At 41.1% G+C, this 22,788-nt stretch overlaps 1 protein-coding gene across 1 annotated transcript in view; it reads right to left on the reverse strand.

Moving 5' to 3' along the window:
• Window positions 1–14,091, reverse strand: part of LOC141082973 (uncharacterized) — a 32,135-nt gene extending 18,044 nt beyond the window's left edge. Inside the window, exons 1-2 of the mRNA XM_073567066.1 lie at window positions 14,025–14,091; window positions 9,387–9,722 (exon numbers count right to left, since the gene is read on the reverse strand). Of these exons, the coding sequence (XP_073423167.1) occupies window positions 9,387–9,722; window positions 14,025–14,058 (370 nt within the window). The 5' untranslated portion in view covers window positions 14,059–14,091. The remainder of the gene's footprint in view (window positions 1–9,386; window positions 9,723–14,024) is intronic.
• Between the last annotated feature and the right edge of the window lie 8,697 nt (window positions 14,092–22,788).

The following is a 22,788-nucleotide window of genomic DNA, read 5'->3' on the forward strand; positions in this document are numbered from 1 at the left end:
GTGAGGTTGGGGAGGAGGTGGGATGGGATGGGGTCGAGTGCACAGGTTGTGCGGTGCGATTTGGAGAAGAGACAATTAAGCTCCCCTTCAGTGATGTTGGAGAGTGAAGTTATGTGGTTTGGGCATTGGTCTGGTATACAAAGGGGTTGTGGTGGTTGAATGATGAAGACTTGCCTTGTTTGGTCGATCTTATTTTTGAAGTGTGTGGCAAAGCCCTCGGCAGAGATGAGGGAGGTTGGAGGGGGCAGTGGTGGGCGGAGGAGGGAGTTCAAAGTTTTGAATAACTGTTTTGGGTTGTAAGATAGGGAAGATATGAGGGTTGTGAAGTAGGCCTGTTTAGCAGAGGTGAGGGCAGATTTGAAAGCGAGTGTTGACAGTTTGAATGAGGTGAAGTCGTCTTGCGAATTTGTTTTCGTCTAGCACTGCTCTGCAATCCTGGACACTTGCCGGAGCTTTTTAGTGGGGTTATTGTGCCAGGGTTGTCTGTTGATATTTAGCATTCTGCCATGAATGAGAGGGGCGACCGTGTCAAGAGCTGATGTGAGAGTGGCATTGTAGAAAGCAGTGGCACAATCTGTGTCGTGGAGTGAGGAGATGGATGCCAGTGGTAGAATAGAGTCAAAGAGCGTGTGGGTGTCTAGGTGTGTGAGGTTTCTGCGGGGGTACGCATGTTGCTGGACATGGGTGCCAGGAGAGGAAGACAGGAATGAGAAAGTGAGTAGATGGTGGTCGGATAGAGTGGCAGAGGGGAGTGTTATGAATGAGTCACCATAGGAGGCAAAAACAGAAATGCTAGCTAAGTCCAGAAAACCAGAGAAGTTGGCAGCTATCGGATTGCAGACCCCTGAACCTATCAACACAACTAGCAGTAGCCGTGGGGGGGTTCCTACGATGCCCTAGACCCCTCGATCACAGCCGGAGGACTATATAACCTAAAGACAGAAAGGGAAATCTAAACTGCCCCAGAGCAGACCCCAAAGCAAAAGGCAGCCCCCAACATATAATGACGGTGAAGCAAGAAGAAAGGACACTAACACAGACAGAGAGATAGACTGAGCAAAGATGGGGCCCAAGCTAACTAGATAGGAAAGGACAGGAAGGCTGCTGTCTGCAATCCGTGAAAAACCCTATGAAAATAAGAGCCAACAGACTGACAGTGAAAAAGGCCCTGAAGACGCTAGACTTCAAAAAGACTACGTCAGTACTCAGGAATATTCTGAAGACAGAGCAACCGGCAAAAGGAGATTCAGCTCACCCCAGCAGGGAATGGCAGAATCCAGAAAAGCAAGGCAAACAAAAACAAAACACAAATGCTAAAAGGCAAAGCAGAAAACTTAGCTTTAGAGGAGCAGGAATCAGACTGGTCTCCTAGAAGTCCACAGAGAAATCACCTGCAGGGCAGAAGGGCATCGGCAGCCTTATATCCAGTCCGTGACTCCACTCAGCCAGTCATCATCATTAGGCTCAGGTGCCTGATAATCAGGCTCATTACCTTCCTTTACCAGAATAGGGAGTTCACCAGACCTCAATGACGAAGGGGAAAATGAACTCACAACAGTACCTCCCCCTTGAGGAGGGGTCACCGAACCCTCAACCACGCCACCAGGGCGATCAGGGTGAGCCCGATGAAAGGCACGCACCAATCTTTTGGCATGAATATCAGAGGCAGAGACCCAGGAATTATCCTCCTGACCATAACCCTTCCACTTAACCAAATACTGGAGTCTCCGTCTAGCCAGACGGGAATCCAGTATTTTCTCTACCTCATATTCCATGTTACCTTCAACCAATACAGGGTCCGGAGGTGCCACCACAGGAATAAATGGTTCAACAAACCTCTTCAACAAGGACTTATGGAACACATTATGGATTTTAAATGTGACAGGAAGAGCCAAACGAAAAGAGACCGGATTAATAATCTCCAAAATCTTGTAAAGGTCCAATAAATCTAGGCTTAAACTTAGGAGAAGCCACCTTCATAGCAATATTTTTTGATGATAACCACACCATATCACCAATCTTAAACTGGGGACCAATGGTCCTATGTCAATTGGAAAACCGCTGGGCCTTTTCCTGGGAGAGAGATAACTTATCCACCACTTGGTCCCAGATCTGGTGCATTCTCTCCACCACAGTGTCAACACCTGGGCAGGCAGAAGGCTCCACCTGCCCTGAAGTAAATCGAGGATGAAACCCAAAGTTACAAAAAAAAGGTGACATCAAAGTGGCAGAACTAGCTCTATTATTTAAAGCAAATTCGGCCAAGGGCAAAAATGAAACCCAATCATCCTGATCAGCGGAAATAAAACATCTCAAATACGACTCCAAGGTCTGGTTTGTTCTCTCCGTCTGCCCATTGGTCTGAGGGTGAAAAGCAGAGGAGAAGGACAACTGAATTCCCAGCTTGGAACAGAAAGTCCTCCAAAATCTAGACACAAACTGAACTCCTCTGTCAGATACAATGTTCTCAGGAATCCCGTGCAAGCGAACCACCTGTTGCAAAAACAGGGGCACCAACTCAGAGGAAGACGGCAACTTAGGGAGTGGTACAAGATGAACCATCTTAGAGAACCTATCACAAATCACCCAAATAACAGTCATTCTTTGAGAGACCGGCATATCAGAGATGAAATCCATTGAAATATGGGTCCATGGCCTCCTGGGGATCAGCAAAGGCATCAACAACCCACTAGAGCGAGAACAAGATTTAGACCGGGAGCAAGTCCCACAGGACTGCACAAAATTCCTGACATCATGAGACAAGGTGGGCCACCAAAAAGAGCGACTCACCAGATCTCTAGTACCAAAAATACCTGGATGACCAGCCAATGCAGAGCAATGAACTTCAGACATCACTCTCTTCTTCCACTGGTCAGGAACATACAACTTTCCACTGGGACAACGCTCAGGTTTGTCCTCCTGGAACTCTTGCAGAGCAAGTCTCAAATCAGGCGAGATGGCAGAAAGAACTACCCCTTCGCCTAAGATGGTAGCAGGCTTTGTCACCACAGGAGAATCAGCAAAGAAGTTCCTAGAGAGGGTGTCTGCCTTGACATTCTTAGTTCCAGGAAGAAAAGAGACCACAAAATCAAAACGTGTAAAAAACAAGGCCCACCTAGCCTGTCTAGGGTTCAAGCGTTTAGCCGACTCTACAGTCATGGCCAAAAGTATTGACACCCCTGCAATTCTGTCAGATAATATTCAGTGATTGCAAACACAAATTCTTTGGTATTATTATCTTCATTTAATTTGTCTTAAATGAAAAAACACAAAAGAGAATGAAGCAAAAAGCAAAACATTGATCATTTCACACAAAACTCCAAAAATGGGCCAGACAAAAGTATTGGCACCCTCAGCCTAATACTTGGTTGCACAACCTTTAGCCAAAATAACTGCGACCAACCGCTTCCGGTAACCATCAATGAGTTTCTTACAATGCTCTGCTGGAATTTTAGACCATTCTTCTTTGGCAAACTGCTCCAGGTCCCTGATATTTGAAGGGGGCCTTCTCCAAACTGCCATTTTTAGATCTCTCCACAGGTGTTCTATGGGATTCAGGTCTGGACTCATTGCTGGCCACCTTAGAAGTCTCCAGTGCTTTCTCTCAAACCATTTTCTAGTGCTTTTTGAAGTGTGTTTTGGGTTATTGTCCTGCTGGAAGACCCATGACCTCTGAGGTAGACCCAGCTTTCTCACACTGGGCCCTAAATTATGCTGGAAAATTTGTTGGTAGTCTTCTGACTTCATAATGCCATGCACACGGTCAAGCAGTCCAGTGCCAGAGGCAGCAAAGCAACCCCAAAACATCAGGGAACCTCCGCCATGTTTGACTGTAGGGACCGTGTACTTTTCTTTGAATGCCTCTTTTTTCTCCTGTAAACTCTATGTTGATGCTTTTGCCCTAAAAGCTCTACTTTTGTCTCATCTGACCAGAGAACATTCTTCCAAAATGTTTTAGGCTTTTTCAGGTAAGTTTTGGCAAACTTCAGCCTGGCTTTTTTATGCCTCGGGGTAAGAAGTGGGGTCTTCCTGGGTCTCCTACCATACAGTCCCTTTTCATTCAGATGCCGACGGATAGTACGGGTTGACACCGTTGTACCCTCGGACTGCAGGGCAGCTTGAACTTGTTTGGATGTTAGTGGAGGTTCTTTATCCAACATCCGCACAATCTTGCGTTGAAATCTCTTGTCAATTTTTCTTTTCCGTCCACATCTAGGGAGGTTAGCCACAGTGCCATGGGCTTTACACTTCTTGATGACACTGCGCACGGTAGACACAGGAACATTCAGGTCTTTGGAGATGGACTTGTAGCCTTGAGATTGCTCATGCTTCCTCACAATTTGGTTTCTCAAGTCCTCAGACAGTTCTTTGGTCTTCTTTCTTTTCTCCATGCTCAATGTGGTACACACAAGGACACAGGACAGAGGTTGAGTCAACTTTAATCCATGTCAACTGGCTGCAAGTGTGATTTAGTTATTGCCAACACCTGTTAGGTGCCACAGGTAAGTTACAGGTGCTGTTAATTACACAAATTAGAGAAGCATCACATGATTTTTTGAACAGTGCCAATACTTTTGTCCACCCTCTTTGTTAAGTTTGGTGTGGAATTTTATCCAATTTGGCTTAAGGACAATTCTTTTTGTGTTTTTTCATTTAAGACAAATTAAATGAAGATAATAATACCAAAGAATTTGTGTTTGCAATCATTTTCAGGAAGAAACTGAGTATTATCTGACAGAATTGCAGGGGTGTCAATACTTTTGGCCATGACTGTAGGTAAATCAAATTCTTGTGGTCAGTGAGGACCACAACTTGATGTTTAGCTCCCTCCAACCAATGTCTCCACTCCACAAATGCCCATTTCATGGCCAACAGTTCCCGATTCCCCACATCATAGTTACGTTCAGATGGAGAGAACTTTCGGGAAAAGAAAGCACAGGGATTCATTTTAGATGTTACAGGATCCTTTTGGGACAAAACAGCTCCTGCACCAATCTCAGAAGCATCCACCTCTACCTGGAACGGGAGTGAGACATCAGGTTGCCGCAAAACAGGGGCGGAGGTAAATCTTTGCTTCAGCTCCTGAAAGGAAGCAACAGCCTCCGGAGACCAATTCAACACATCAGCACCCTTCTTAGTCAGATCAGTCAATGGCTTGGCAATACTAGAAAATTTTGCTATAAATTTCCGATAAAAATTAGCAAAACCCAAAAACTTCTGGAGGGCCTTCAAAGAAGTGGGCTGAACCCAATCATAAATGGCCTGTACCTTGGCCGGGTCCATTTCAATAGTTGACGGAGACAAAATAAATCCCAAAAATGAAATCCTCTGTACTCCAAAAAAGCATTTCGATCCTTTGACATACAGGGAATTCTCCCTCAAGATCCGGAACACAGTCCGAATATGTTCCACATGAGAATCCCAATCCTTGGAGAAGATCAAAATATCATCCAGATAGATAATCAAAAATTTATCGACAAAGTCTCGGAAAATATCGTTCATGAAGCACTGGAAGACAGAAGGGGCATTAGTGAGCCCAAAAGGCATCACCAGGTACTAAAAATGTCCCTCCGGAGTATTAAACGCCGTCTTCCATTCATCCCCATGCTTAATGCGGATAAGATTATACGCCCCCCTGAGGTCAAGCTTGGTAAACCAGCAAGCACCTCTAACTCTAGAGAATAGATCCGAAATCAGGGGTAACGGATACTGATATTTAATAGTAATTTTGTTGAGGGCACGATAATCAATACAAGGCCTTAAAGAACCATACTTTTTGGCCACAAAAAAAAAAACGGCACCTAAGGGTGAAGAGGATGGTCTAATATGACCCTTCTCCAACGCCTCCTTAATATAGGATTGCATAGCCTCGTGCTCGGGTACAGATAAATTGAAGAGCCGACCCTTGGGAAATTTACACCCCGTGCTCAGTTCAATTGCACATAATTATCAACATAACTCCTATGAGGAGGCAAAGATGCAGACTCATTCTCACTAATTACATCATAAAAGTCCGCCAAATAGTCAGGAACATCATGCGACTGAGGGGAGGTGGAAAAAACCAGAGCCTCACTAAAGGCACACCAACAACCCCCAACTCACCACAGACACAGATTTCCAATCCAAAACTGGATTATGAATTTGCAACCAGGGAAACCCCAGATCAACGGCATCATGCAGACCATGCAACACCAAAAATCTGCAATTTTCTTGATGGTCTGGGGCGACCCGCATGACCACCTGGGTCCAAAACTGAGGTTTATTTTTCACCAAAGGAGTAGCATCAATTCCCCTCAAAGGGATAGGCGTCTGCAGAGGTGTCATCGGAAATCCACAACGTTTAGCAAAATCAAAGTCCATTAGGTTTAGCGCTGCTCCCGAATCCACAAAAGCCTTGGCGGAAAATGTGGACAGGGAGCAGATCAGAGTAATTGCCAGAAGAAACTTAGGTTGAATACCACCAACAGAAAACGTGTGTGCAAAGCGTTTTTCTTGTTTAGGACAAACAGAAATAATATGTGAGGCATCTCCACAGAAAAAACACAGCTTATTACGCCATCTGAACTCCTGACGTTGCGCCCTAGACAAAACTCTTTCACATTGCATAGGTTCAGACGTCTGTTCAACCAGTGGCAACACCTCTCGTGCAATCCTGCGTTCACGTAAACCCCGATCAACCTGAATGGCTAATGACATAGAATCGTCTAGACCAGAGGGAACAGGAAATCCCACCATAGTATCTTTTACGGCTTCTGACAAACCCTTCCGAAAGAGAACAGCCAAGGCATTATCATTCCAGGTAGTAAGGACCGCCCAGTTTTGGAACTTTTGACAGTACAACTCTGCAGAATCTCGACCCTGGTTCAATGCCAACAGGGTCTTTTCAGCCTGATCAATAGCATTAGGTTAGTCATACAACAACCCCAAGGCTTGAAAGAATGCGTTCACATCAGTCAGAGTAGGATCATCTGGTTTCAAAGAAAACACCCAATCCTGGGGATCGCCACGCAGCAAAGAGATGACAATTTTAACCTGCTGCGCGGAGCTCCCTGACGAGTTAGGCTTCAAGGCAAAAAATAATTTACAATTATTTTTGAAACTCAAAAATTTAGATACATCAGGTGTAGGGATCTTTGGTTCAACAGCATGCGAACGAGCAAGGTAGGCGGAAATTCCCCGCACTTCCGCAGCGAGGTGCTCCACATGATCAGACAATTGCTTTATCTCCATTGAGAGAAAAAAAAAAATTCCCCCTACGGCCTCAGAGATATAGAGGAAAGAATATACACACTTTTTTTTTTTTTTTTTCTTTGAACACAATTCTTTCCTGCTATTGAGTACCCTAGGATCTGCGGTATGGCGGGTGATTCTGTTATGAATGAGTCACCGTAGGAGGCAAAAACAGAAATGCTAGCTAAGTCCAGAAAACCAGAGAAGTTGGCAGCTATCGGATTGCAGACCCCTGAACCTATCAACACAACTAGCAGTAGCCATGGGGGGTTCCTACGATGCCCTAGACCCCTCGATCACAGCCGGAGTACTATATAACCTAAAGACAGAAAGGGAAATCTAAACTGCCCCAGAGCAGACCCCAAAGCAAAAGGCAGCGCCCAACATATAATGACGGTGAAGCAAGAAGAAAGGACACTAACACAGACAGAGAGATAGACTGAGCTAAGACGGGGCCCAAGCTAACTAGATAGGAAAGGACAGGAAGGCTGCTGTCTGCAATCCGTGAAAAACCCTATGAAAATAAGAGCCAACAGACTGACAGTGAAAAAGGCCCTGAAGACGCTAGACTTCAAAAAGACTACGTCAGTACTCAGGAATATTCTGAAGACAGAGCAACCGGCAAAAGGAGATTCAGCTCACCCCAGCAGGGAATGGCAGAATCCAGAAAAGCAAGGCAAACAAAAACAAAACACAAATGCTATAAGGCAAAGCAGAAAACTTAGCTTTAGAGGAGCAGGAATCAGACTTGTCTCCTAGAAGTCCACAGAGAAATCACCCGCAGGGCAGAAGGGCGTCGGCAGCCTTATATCCAGTCCGTGACTCCACTCAGCCAGTCATCATCATTAGGCTCAGGTGCCTGATAATCAGGCTCATTACCTTCCTTTACCAGAATAGGGAGTTCACCAGACCTCAGTGACGAAGGGGAAAATGAACTCACAACAGGGGAGGTAGTGAAGTTAGAAAGAGTGGAGGGGAGGTTGTGAAGTTAGAAAATTAAGAATCCAGGTACAGAATTGGTCAGTGAAGGCAGTGGTCGGGCCTGGAGGTCGTATATTACGGCCACTTGGAAGTTGGAGGGAGAGTAGATGCAGACAGAGTGGTCTTCAAAAGAGGGGAGGATTAGGGAGGGAAGAGGTAAGATTGGGTTAAAGGTGCAGTTGGAAGAAAGGAGAAGACCCACTCCTCCACCATGTCTATTGCCAGGGCGAGGAGTGTGGGTGAAGTGGAGGCTGCCGTAACACAGCACAGCAGGGGAGGCAGTGTCAGAGGGTGTCAGTCATGTTTCTGTGAGGCAGAGGAAGGCATGATTGTGAGAGAGAAAGAGGTCATGAATCACATGGAACTTATTGCAGATGGAGCGGGCATTCCAAAGTGCTCCCGAGAGAGGGAGCAGGGGGTTGGATGTCAATGGCACAGGTTTTAAGTTGGAAAGATTGCGGTAGTTTTTATTAGATAGGGAGCAGTAGGAAGGGGTAGTATGGGGGTATGAGGTGTGGGTGTCCAGGATTGGGAGATATGTTGCCAGCAGTGAGGAGAAGCAGAGAAAGGGAGATCAGATGGGAGAAGGAGAGTGGGCAGCTTGGTTTATGTTTCATTAGGACAGATTTGAGGTTGTGGAGCAGTTCAGCAGAGGAGGTCAGGAGGGGAGGCAAGAGGGAAGGTGAGATGATTATTTGGTTAGAGGGTGCAGGGGTTTGGGGATAACGAAGGAGAGTGAGGACTAATGGAGCAAACACTGTGAGGGCATATGTAAACATGGTGTAGGAGTAGGAGGGTTAATAGAAAAGCTAGATTCAAGTAATAAGAAGTGCTTACCTAGCAGACATACCCAAAAGAGACAAGTACATAGTGTGGGGTACTGAATCCTGCCGTGACTAACTGCCATAGTAATAACTGCATCTTCAAGATACTTTTGCTGCAGTGATACTTAAGCTGCAGGGACACACATGTCTGATTATTATGCATTCTGTTGAGCTCTACTACTTACAGTACACTATGAAGCCTTCAATCAGTGGATCATGGATGTGTCGAAAGTTGAACCCCCACTAATCTAATATTGAGAACCTACAGTATCTTTGATCTAAATGTAAAACCAAAGCCCCAAAGTACTATTTGTATAAATTACAACCTGTAAAGTTCACTCCATTTCTTACCTCCAACATTCAGATATGTTCCGTTTCCAAAAATGTAATTGTCAACAAATATAAATGCACAGAAATAATCCCCTGAGTCATTGGTTTGACCATTAGATAAGTATAATTGAGAGATGCCTTTATCATATTTACATGTATATTTCTGTTTGTTATTATAAATCAAGCAGGATATAAGAAAAAGAGGACGTGCATCAAAGATCCATTCCCTTCGAAACCAAGAGATCTGACGGCCTTCATCAGAATTTTCACTGGACACACATGGAATGACTGCGGTGGTATTAACTTCAACTGCTATAACATTCAGTGGCTGATACATGACCAATTGACCGGGGATCACTGAAAGACACAAGAGTCATCCCCTTAATAAAAAATGATAGCAAAGTAAGAAAATAATAATGAATGGCTCACTGATCACTAGAGAAGAAACCTACACAAATAGACCCTGCAGATATGAGCAATATAAACTGTGTGGAGAAAAATTGTGTTCCCTCTACATCCCACCTATATTAGCTCTTCTGACTCCATTCTCTGTTCAAAGACATTAATATGGCATTGGTCTCTTTACAGCTATTCTGGGAAGGCTTTCTTCAAGATTTTGGAGGCGTTTGTGGGAATTTTAAAGTTTAATTGACTTTGAAAATATTTTGGACATTTAAAAAAATATATTTTTTTTAAATTATTTAATTACAGGATGTATTTAGTGTGAAATGTGATTAAAAAACTTTTAGAATATGGCAATAAAATTATATTTTTTACAAATTCTACACATTCTATGTTTTTGCTCGATAATTGAACATCAATATCAATATCTAGATACTTGTTTCCAGGTTTCCATAAAAGATTGCACATGTGGTCAAAATTGTTGGTACCCCTCGTTTAATGACAGAAAAACCCACAATGGTCACAGAAATGGCTTGAATCTGACAAAAGTAATAATAAATCAAAAATCTATGAAAACGAACAAATGAAAATCAGACATTGCTTTTCAATCATGCTTCCACAGAATTTAAAAAAAAATAAAACTCATGAAATAGGCCTGGATAGAAATGATGGTACCGCTGAAAATAATGTGAAAAAAAAGGACATGTTTAATCACGGTGTGTCCAATAATTAGCATCACAGGTGTCTACAATCTTGGAATCAGTGAGTGGGCCTGTATATAGGGCTACAGATTCTCACTGTGATGTTTGGTGACATGGTATGTATCACATTCAGTTTGGACCAGAGTAAGTGAAGGAAAGAGTTGTCTCAGGAGATTAGAAAGAAAATTATAGACAAACATGTTATAGGTAAAAGTTAGAAGACCATCACCAAGCAGCTTGATGTTCCTGTGACTACAGTTGCACATATTCAAAAATTTAAGCTCCATGGGACTGTAGCCAACCTCACTGGACGTGGCCGCAGGAGGAAAATTGATGACAAATCAAGGAGATGCATAATATGAATGGTAACAAAAGAGCCCAGAAAAACTTCTAAAAAGATTAAAGGTGAACTTCAAGCTCAAGGAACATCAGTGTCAGATCGCACCATCTGTCATTGTATGAGCCAAAGTGCACTTCATGGGAGACGACTAAGGCCTCTTTCACACTTCAGTTTTTTGTGACAATTACAATCCGCCAAAAAGGTGGAGAAGCGGATCCGTTCTTAACTGATGTGAACGGATGCCACAGGATCCGTTTTTTGACGGATCCGCAAAATGAAGAAATTTAAAGGAACCGCTGGCCGGGAAGAGGAGAGAGAGAGAGAGAGAGAGAATTTTTTTTGGTCAGGCACCCAGACTTTTTTTTCGGGTTAAATCAGTGTCTGGAGGATCCGCCGGCCAAAAAAACGTTGCAAGCTCCATTTGGAAATCTTTGAGGATGGTAACGGACAGCAACATTATGGCAGATCCTCACAAAAACGGATGCAACGGACGGCAATCCGTCAAAATCCGCCGATAATGGAAGTCAATGGGGGAAAAAACGGATCCGCAAAAAAAAATTGCGGATCCGTTTTTTTCAAAACCTGGCTGATTTTGACTGATTGTAAAAAACGGAAGTGTGAAAGAGGCTTAAGGAGGACACCATTGTTGAAAAAAAAAATCATAAAAAAACACAGACTGGAATTTTCCAAACTACATGTTGACAAGCCACAAAGCTTCTGGGAGAATGTCCTATGGACAGATGAGACAAAAATGGAACTTTTAAGCAAGGCACATCAGCTCTATGTTTACAGATGGAAAAATGAAGCATATCAACAAAAAACACTATCCCTACTGTGAAACATGAAGGTGGCTTTGTTTTGTTCTGGGGCTGCTTTGCTGCATCTGGCACAGGGTGTCTAGAATCTGTGCAGGGTACAATGAAATCCCAATACTATCAAGGGATTCTAGAGAGAAATGTGGTCCTCAATGTCAGAAAGTTTGGTCTCAGTCGCAGGTCGTGGGTCTTGCAACAGAATAATGACCCAAAACACACAGCTAAAACATACAAGAATGGCTAAGAGGAAAACATTGGACTATTCTGAAGTGGCCTTCTATGAGCCCTGACCTAAATCCTATTGAGCTTCTTTGGAAAGAGCTGAAACATGCCATCTGGAAAAGGCAACCTCCAAACATGAGACAACTGGAGCAGTTTGCTCTTGAGGAATGGGCCAAAATAACCTTCGAGAGGTGCTGAAGTCTCATTGACAGTTACAGGAATCGTTTGATTGCAGTGATTGGCTCAAAGGGTTGTGCAAAAGAATATTAAGTTAAGGGTACCATCATTTCTGTCCAGGCCTATTTCATGAGTTTTACTTTCATAAAATTCTGTGGAAGCATGGTTGAAATGCAATGTCTGACTTCCATTTGTTCATTTTCATAGATTTTTTATTTATTATTACTTTTGTCATATTCAAGTTATTTCTGTCACCATTGTGTGTTTTTCTGTCATTAAACGAGGACTACCTACAATTTTGGCCACATGTGTATCTTTTTTTGATCCAGTTTGTTTTTTTATTGCACCCCAAGCAAGGTACCCTACAGTACATAAGTTTTCAATAGCAACTCACAAGTATTCAAAGTTGTAGTAGTAGCTGAAATGGGAGCAAAACAAGCCTTATAGCAAAAAAAAAAGTGAACATTTTTCATTTTTTAATAGAAAAATAGGAAAAGGAAAAAAAAGCAGAAAAGCATTTTCCCCATTAACATTACTTTATTATATAAAAAGGTATATGGATGGAAAGTAAATACACTGCTCAAAAAATAAAGGGAACGGAATATAACTACAAGTAAATGAAACTTCTATGAAATCAAACTGTCCACTTAGGAAGCAACACTGATTGACAATCAATTTCACGTGCTGTTGTGCAAATGGAATACACAACAGATGGAAATTAATGGCAATTTTCAAGACACCCTCAATAAAAGAGTGGTTCTGCAGGTGGGGACCACAGACCACATCTCAATACCAATGCTTTCTGGCTGATGTTTTGGACACTTTTGAATGTTAGTTGTGCTTTCTCACTCGTGGTAGCATGAGACGAACTCTACAACCGACACAAGTGGCTCAGGTAGTGCAGCTCATCCAGGATGGCACATCAATGTGAGCTGTGGCAAGAAGGTTTGCTGTGTCTGTCAGCGTAGTGTCCAGAGACTGGAGGCGCTACCAGGACACAGGCCAGTACACCAGGAGACGTGGAAGGGGCCATAAGAGGGCAACAGCCCAGCAGCAAGAGCGCTACCTCAGCCTTTGTTCAAGGAGAAACAGGAGGAGCAGGACACAAATGTGCATGTGTCTGCACAAATGGTTAGAAACCAACTCCATGAGGATTATCAGAGTGCCCGACGTCCACAGATGGGGGTTGTTTAAGTGTTCCCTTTATTTTTTTGAGGAGTGTATATCACTATGTCTTTATCAACCTGAGCTATATAATTACGGTAACTTATTTTTGATGAAAGCACACACGAAAAAGAAAAATGGCAGAATTTTGTTTCTTATTCATACCACTTAAAATATAAAGTGCTTTATAAAGTCCTGTGTAAGCCAAAATGGTCACAATAAAAAGTCAACTTTTCCCACAAAAGCTCCTTATGTGGAAATATTCAAAAGTTCAAAGAAAATGGTGACAAAACCCATATTTATTATTATTTCACAAAAGTAGTAAAACTTAAAAACTATTCATTTCATTTTGCCATCTTCATACTGATTTGCATAAATTAATGTGTCATTTACCATACGCGACTGTTAAAGCAACCAAAATCTGAAACACAAAATCCTCCAAAAATACTGAATTGCTCTTTTATAGTTTTATTGCACCATCGTTACTGTTAAAAAAAATACTAAAATTATATACCCCAGAGTTGCTTACAAAAATAAAAGTCATGCTACCAAAATCAAGCAATAATGACCTAAAAAAATAAAACATTTTAGAATATGACGATAACAATAAAAAATAAAGAAAAGTTGTATGGTTATTAAGAAGCAAAAAATACTCAATACATATGACACTTTTCTTTTCAAACAATTATAGTTTTGACTCAAGTAGCTTGGTCTTCAGGATACTGACACTCACAAGGTATAAAATACAGAACAAACTTCATAATCATATGTAGATACTCATTGTTGGTAGAAATAAGCACAATAATTAGATATGAGAACACAAAAATAATGTTCTTACCTTGTATAAATAGAAGAATGAAGACTACAGCCATATCTGCTGCTCAGCACAGGGGTACTGTACAAACTGGATATTACTGTACATTGTATAAGAATATGCTCCCTATTTATGTCCATTTATAGAAATGTTGATAGCTCTGACTCCTCCTGCCCCACCATGGAAGGTACTACCAAATACGTCTAATCTCTTGTCATGCATCACCAATGCAATTAATATTTTTCAAACTTTAAAAATGAATTAAAGGATTCATATATAATTTTTTTTTAATAGTGCAGCACGAGGGACGGATCTAAAAATTATATAAAGAAATATGGGTACAACTAAGATATTCTTGGCAAATCCTATAAGGTGGTTTTTCAAAAACATAACATAAAAAGAAATATCATACAAAATTATGGATTTAATACAATTCAAAAAGTTAAAAGTTTGAAATGCCAGAATTAAAATAGTTGTCTCAATAACTGGCACCCTCACCAATCTACTGTTTCAGCTTCAGTGCAGTGTACATGGCCTGATTGGCATGGCTCCATATCCTAGGTTGTGGTTGTGATTGTTGCTGAGAACTGGAGTTCAGTTCCTATTTAAGAGAGCTTTTTGAGGGTGTCTGATGTCAGACTCTTTAAAATGATGTTGATGACCCATCCTAAAGCTACATTATCAATACCATAAATCCAGAAAACCCTTTTAAGACTGGCTTCAGTTGGCCATAATGTTGCCTCTTTCAAGGTCTGTATTACAACCTCAAGAAAATGATCTATGATTCTAATGTATTTAACTTTTAGTCACCAAAGTATTTTATGGTGATGTACTTTCAGTTTTGTAGAATTGTTTGGTGATCTATATGTACTTTTGGCACAGTAGAGTTGTATGATCATTTAATTTCAAGTCAGTAGGTTTCTATGGTTGGTTAGCTTCAGTAATGATCCATGGCAATTTAATTTTGGTTCAATTGGGTCCTTTGGTGATCCAAGATCAGCTCAGTAGAGTTCAATCATGGTATAGCCTCAATTCAGCTGATTTTTATGATGGTCTAAGGGTAATTCAGTAGAGTTCTGTTAGTATTCTAAGTTCTATTCAGTAGCATTATATGGTGGTCTAAATTCAGTTCAGCATAGTTTTATGGAGTTCTAAGTCCAGTTTAGTAGAGTTGTATGGTAGTTTAAGATCGGGTCAGTAGTGTTCTATACTTGTCTAAGGTCTTTTCAGTAGAGTTCTGAGGTGGTCTAAGTTCAGTTTAGTAAAAGTCCATAATGCTTTAAGGTCATTTCAATAGAATTGTATAGTGATCAAAGTCAGTTCAGGTAAGTGCTTAAATGATCTAAGGACAGTTCAGTAGAGTTCTATGGTGGTCCAAGATCAGTTCACTTGCCTTTTATTGTAATTTAATGTTAGTTCAGTAGAGATCTATGGCAGGCAAAGTTAAGTCTGGAAATGGTTGAGGAGGTAAGAGTGGCTGGGACCCTAGGAGGTAGCGTCCATGCTATTTTAGAATTTTGGATTTCTAGAAAAAGAAGACCTGTGAAGACTCAGACTTCAAGGATAGATTTCAGAAAGGCAGATTTTAAGTGACTCAGAAAGAGAATCTTAGGGATCCAATGGCTGGATATCCTTAAAGACAAAAATGTCCGGGAAGGATAGGAAATCTTGAAAAATGAGATTCTTAAAGCACAATCGTTAACAATTACGAAAAGAGGAAAGAATAAGAAGCATTTAAGGAAACTAGGGTGGAGGAACACAGAACTTTAAACACATGCTAAAAAGGAAGAAAGAAATATTTATCCAATGGAAAGAGGGAAGCACATCTAAAGAAAAATATAATGCTGCCTGCAGAACCTGCAGGGCAAGAATCAGATTATCTAAATCTGACAATGAATTAAGGCTTGCAAGAGACATCAAAAGCAATAAAAAAGGATTTTGGGGATATGTCAAAAGTAAAAGAAAAGTCAAAGATGCTATAGGATTTTTACAGAATGAAAATGATGAAATGGAAAGAAAGGATGTTGAGAATTGCAAACTTTTAAAATTCCTATTTTGCATCTGTTTTCTCTCATAAAGGAAATGTACCATCAAATGATCTTCACTGTCCTACTAAAGGAATAGAAGAATCCAGGATATATATAGTCAGAAAGATAGTGAAGAAACACTTAGCTAACCTAAATGAATTCAAGAAAAGAAATACACCGCGCTATACTGGGAACTGAAAAAATAATATAACTGAGTACTCACTTGCTGGTGTGTGAAAAAATCACGTGGTGGTGGATGTATAGCAGTATTCTGAGACTATTCACCTTGTAATAGATGTATATTGCCTTGCATTTGGATGCCAAAACTGCTGAGTAGATAATATAGGGTTAGATTGGGGTGAGCCCGTTAGTGTGCTTCAGAGGGAAAAAAAAAATAGATAAAATATGAACTAATCTTGATTTACTCACTTAAGGAAATCAGAACCATATAAAATACATGCTGTAAATGTAGCCATTGCTAGGTATTAAGATTGGAATGTTGCAGCCTGTTTCTGATGTAAAAAAAATATAATAGTTGAAAAATAAAATGAAACACCAAAAAAAAAAAAAAAAAGAGGGGGATAAATAGATGTTTGAGATGATAACAATGCTGACCTTACTGCATGCCAATTTCAACAGGCAAGGTCAGAATGATTAATCCTGTGCAAAACAAATGATGGCACAGTTCCTGCAAAGTGAATGAGCGTTAGTGACAGCTTGTGCCCACTAGTGGAACGGGGTGCGTGATTCTGGTGCACTTACTTGCAGGGCCAGTGCTCTTTGAGGCAGGCTTGGGTGCTCAGCGTGGGGGCTGGGGCTGCTGCTGCTAATCCGTATGGAAGTGGAGACCGCCGCTGCCTCGCGCGCTCCGGCCGAGAGCAACGCTGAGGGACTCGGCGTGTGATGGGGCAGGGCTAGCGTGACTTCACACTGGGGGTAAGACGATGGCCCAAAGGCAGCACAATACCGACATGTTTCGAGAGATAGCTACTCTCTTCATCAGGGTTGTGCCTCTTAGTGTGCAGACCGTCAATTTATAGCAGACTGAGCCTGAATTAAGTGATCACCTGACCAAAATGCCTGATTGAGCGACTTAATTAGATGTAGTACAAAGTACTGGTGTGTCTACATGTAACTAAATGATTGTGGGACCCTATCATTACCAATGTGCTACAGAGATGGGTTAAATTTTAACCCTATTTGGTCCAAAAATTCCTTATGAGAATTAAAAAGTGAAAAAAATGAAAAATAAAAATGAAAATAAAAATAAAAATAAAACATAACCTTTATTTACATAAATGTATAAAAAAAAGTGTTATTAAAATTGTATATAAAAAATCAGTTTAAAAAATGACAATGAAAATGTGCCGAAGCCCAAAATCTACCGATGAGGTGCCTCTTTAGATGTTTGTTTCATTATACTCGAAGGGTTCATAGGCTTACATGGCGGCCAAATAAATGCACGATATTGGGGTCTTATTCAGCATAATGGCATGATTATGATTAGTACCATATCCTCCTACTAAATTGATTCCAATAAATGAGATATACTTAGGTGTTAATACAAAAAAAAAAGGTTTTAATTCCTGTTTTTGTTGTATCAGGGATTTTTTTTTTCTTTTTTTCCCTTTTCCTCTTTCCCTTCCACATATATTATAAAATATAAAAAATATGGATCATTAAGAACTGAAAAAATTATACGTGAATAAATCACCATTTGAGTGTACTAAAAGATAAAAAAAATTTATGTCATCTTGGGGGACTGTATAAAAACATATCTAAAATTATGATACATAATAATAATATATAGGGGGGAGGGAAAAAAAGGAGGGGGCTGGAATGCATACAGCTCAATTTCATGATTGAGGCCCTTTGGGGCCAAACTGTCCAGAGTGTAGATCCACCTGGATTATACCCGGGACATTGCTTTAAGGTAGTCGCCCCTTCTTGGGTTTGGCCGAACTATTTGAATGCCCATAAAGGAAACTCCTTTGCACGATCGATTATGAGTATCCAAAAAGTGACGGGATAATGGATATCCCTTATAACCTTTTCTAATATTATCTAGATGCTCCTTAATCCTAACCTGAAGGGGTCTCTTAGTTCTCCCTACATAAATCTTACCACAGGGACATTTTAAAATATAAATAACGCCTGATGTTTGACACGAAATGCTATCTTTGATATAATAAGTATTATTGTTAGATGATTCCGTGAAATGATTATGTAATTGTTTAGACGTTGCTGTTCTGATGCAACAAACACACTTCCCACATGATTGAAAGCCTGGTAGGTTTGAACTTGACCAGGCTAATTGGTTGACATGATTAATAGAACTGCGCATTTTAGTCGTGGGCGCCAATAATAGGCCTAAATTTTGCGCTTTAGTGTACACGAACCGAGGTCTTTTGGGAAGCAAGTCGCCTACATACTTGTCTCCCTGTAAATGTGACCAATGTTTACATATGATTTTGTTAAATACCTTATGGCCTGCATGAAACTGAGTAATAATGGGTAAATTTTGAATTTGTTCTTGGATAGTAGGTGGGTTATTAACTGTGGGAGGTTTGTGGATCAGAGGAGATCTTTGCATGGATTGTACCTCCTGCCTGGTCCTATTGAGAAGCTCTATATCATACCCTTTGGCTACAAATTGATTGGTTAAATATTGTGATTCCTTTTGATAGTCAATAGTGTTTGTACAATTACGTCTAATTCGCATATACTGGCTTTTTGGAATATTAATTAGCCTTGTGGGTAGATGGCAACTACTAGTATGAATATAACTGTTGGAGTCTACCTCTTTGTGGTAGCTATTTGTAATTAATTTGCCTTGTTCAATACAAATGCTTAAGTCCAAAAAATTTATGTTGGATCTACTAACCGTGGGTGTAAACTCCAGTCCAAAATCATTGATGTTTAATCTAGAAATGAATAAATTAAGGTCTGATAATGGGCCATCCCAAATGAACAAAATATCATCAATGAAACGGCGCCATAATTTTATATTCTTATGTAAGGTGCCATTGCTGTAAATATGTTCATATTCCCACATGCCTACATAGATGTTTGCAAAACTAGGCGCGAATCTCGTGCCCATCGCGGTGCCGTGGGTCTGAATATAGAACTGGTTTTCGTACGTGAAATAGTTGTGTTTCATGATAAAGTCAATACTGTCAAGGATGAATTGGATCTGTAGAGGTTTGTAAGTTTTTAAAGCGCCAAGAAAAAATTGTGCTGCCGCCTGACCTTTAGAAGGGTCAATGACCGTATATAATGATTTAATGTCCAGAGTTGCTAAAATAAAATTGTCATTCCACTCCAATGGTTCCAGGACATGCAAAATGTGAGTGGTATCTTTTAAATAAGCTGGCAGCAAGGACATACATTTTTGTAGATGGTTATCCACATATTTAGATAAGTTAGCTGTAAGTCAATTTATGCCTGATATAATAGGCCTGCCTGGTGGATTTACTGCATTTTTATGAACTTTGGGAATGTGATAAAATACTGCTATTGATGGCATTTTGTTATTAATAAACTAATACTCTTTTTTTGTTAGAATGCCTAAAGATTTACCTTTAAGGGCTAGAGAATTGAGTTTATTAAGAAATGATTCTGTTGGATCTGCGGCCTTGATTTATTCACGTATAATTTTTTCAGTTCTTAATGATCCATATTTTTTGATGATAGGGTCCCACAATCATTTAGTTACATGTAGGCACACCAGTACTTTGTACTACATCTAATTAAGTCGCTCAATCAGGCATTTTGGTCAGGTGATCACTTAATTCAGGCTCAGTCTGCTATAAATTGACGGTCTGCACACTAAGAGGCACAACCCTGATGAAGAGAGTAGCTATCTCTCAAAAAATGTCGGCATTGTGCTACCTTTGAGCCACCGTCTTACCCCCAGTGTGACGTCACGCTAGCCCTGCCCCATCACACGCCGAGTCCCTCAGCGTTGCTCTCGGCCGGAGCGCGCGAGGCAGCGGCGGTCTCCACTTCCATACGGATTAGCAGCAGCAGCCCCAGCCCCCACGCTGAGCACCCAAGCCTGCCTCACTGAGCACTGGCCCTGCAAGTAAGTGCACCAGAATCAAGCACCCCGTTCCACTAGTGGGCACAAGCTGTCACTAACGCTCATTCACTTTGCAGGAACTGTGCCATCATTTGTTTTGCACAGGATTAATCATTCTGACCTCGCCTGTTGAAATTGGCATGCAGTAAGGTCAGCATTCAGTTATCATCTCAAACATCTATTTATCCCCCTCTTTTTTTTTTTTTTTGGTGTTTCATTTTATTTTTCAACTATTATATTTTTTTACATCAGAAACAGGCTGCAACATTCCAGTATTAATACCTAGCAATGGCTACATTTACAGCATGTATTTTATATGGTTCTGATTTCTTTAAGTGAGTAAATCAAGATTAGTTCATATTTTATCTATTTTTTTTTTCCCTCTTAAACACTCTAACGGGCTCACCCCCAATTAACCCTATATTATCTACTCAGCAGTTTTGGCATCCAAATGCAAGGCAATATACATCTATGACAAGGTGATTAGTCTCAGAATACTGCTATACATCCACCACCACGTGATTTTTTCACACACCAGCAAGTGAGTACTCAGTTATATTATTTTTTCAGTTCCCAGTATAGCGCGGTGTATTTCTTTTCTTATCAGCTTTAGCTCTTTTAAACAGGCACCAGCACAGAGCCTGTTATTCACCCGCTGCATCTGGGAATAGTGGACCTTCCTTCTCTGTCCAAGTGGACTGGCGCCAGTGTGTTAATCTCAAACTAATCTATAAATGAATTCAAGTCTTCAGGTCCAGATGAATTACACCCCAGTGAAGGAGACAGCAGAAGACATTTTTGAACCACTCTCCATAATTTTGAAAATTCTTGGAGAACAGGAGAAGTCCCAGAAGACTGGAAAAGAGCAAATGTTGTCCCTATCTTCAAAAAGGGGAAGAAGGTGGACCCAGGCAACTATAGGCCGGTGAGTCTGACTTCTATACCAGGAAAGATCTTTGAACAAATTATTAAACAACATGTATGTAAGCACCTGGATAAGAATGAAGTGATTAACCAGACTCAGCATGGGTTTGTAACTAATAAGTCATGTCAGACTAACTTAATTTCCTTCTATGACAGAATCACTGACTGGGTGGATCAGGGAAATTCTGTAGATATAGTATATTTTGACTTCAGCAAAGCATTTGACAAAGTATATCACACCATCCTTATTGAAAAAATGACTAAGTATGGAATGGACAAGACAACTGTTAGGTGGATTCATAAATGACTTAGTGATCGGATCTAAAGAGTGGCAACAAAAGGCTGTACATCTAGTTGAAAGAATATCTCAAGTGGGGTACCACAGGGCTCTGTCCTGTGCCTTATATCAATGATTTAGATGAAGGAACTGAGTGTAAACTGATTCAATTTGCTGATGAAACAAAGCTAGGAGGAATAGCTAATAATAGCAGGGACTGCCTGGTGGTTATCAGCCTGAGGGCAATCACAAGGCAGTGGCCCTCCAGTTGCAGTGCTTTTACCCTGCTTATCTCTTGCTGCTGCATTAAAGCAACAGAGGTAACAGGCTTTAAAAACAGGGTGGTACATAGATATGGGAACAGAACAGAGATAGCTGCATATGTATGGAAGCAGAACCAAGCTTGCTGCCTACATAAATACTGTAACAGAAGAAAGCTGATGACATAGACACGAGACCGGAAACAAGATTGCTACGTAGACAAGGAAACTGACTGGAGCTTACTATAGAGATATGGGAGTAGAACCAAGCTTACTACAGAGATATGGGCACAGAACCGAGCTTACTACAGAGATATGGGAGCAGAACAGAAGTTACTACAGAGATATGGGAGCAGAACGGAGCTTACTCCAGAGGTATGGGAGAAGAACAGCGCTTACTACAGAAATATGGGAGCAGAACCGAGCTTACTACAGAGATATGGGAGCAGAACAGAGGTTACTACAGAGCTATGGAAGCAGAACAGAAGTTACTACAGAGATATGGGAGCAGAACGGAGCTTACTCCAGAGATATGGGAGAAGAACCAAGCTTACTACAGGGATATGGTAACAGAACGGAGCTTACTACAGAGATATAGGAGCAAAACCGAGCTTACTGCAGAGATATGGGAGCAGAACCGAGCTTACTGCAGAGAAAAGGGAGCACAACAGAGCTTACTATGTCTGCTACATTGATATATTACCAGGGGCATTGCTAAGGTTCTTAAAGATCAAGGGCCCAAGCTCCAAAATGCATGCTTCCCTATATGACCCCCCTATAGCCATTTAAAATAGCATGTATATATAATTACAGTATAACCAAAAACACACAATGCAAAGACCAATATTATCAATATTACTACTATAAAAGACCAAAACAATACGGCTGCACAATGCCCACTTCCATCACCACCACACCGCGAATGCATAATATAATATGACCATTACCTCCACATAACAAAGCTACTATACAAAGACCAATGATACCACCATACACCTTCTACTACATAATGACTGAAACACATTAAACTGTTACAAAATAAATTTAAAAAGCTACTAAAAAGAGCAATATTCAGGGGCGGGTTGGGCCGGATGGCAGGGAGGCAAATGCCCCCTGGGCCGCTCCCCCCCGCAGCTGTGCAGGGCCGACCGCCTGATGGCCGCACACTGCAAACCGGGCATGTCTGCTGTACTGTTCTGTGATGCGGCTGGCAGCAGAC

This window comes from Dendrobates tinctorius, unplaced genomic scaffold, assembly GCF_039654945.1.
Source record: "Dendrobates tinctorius isolate UK_male_01 unplaced genomic scaffold, ASM3965494v1 ptg000019l, whole genome shotgun sequence".
In the NCBI taxonomy this organism is placed as follows: domain Eukaryota; kingdom Metazoa; phylum Chordata; class Amphibia; order Anura; family Dendrobatidae; genus Dendrobates; species Dendrobates tinctorius.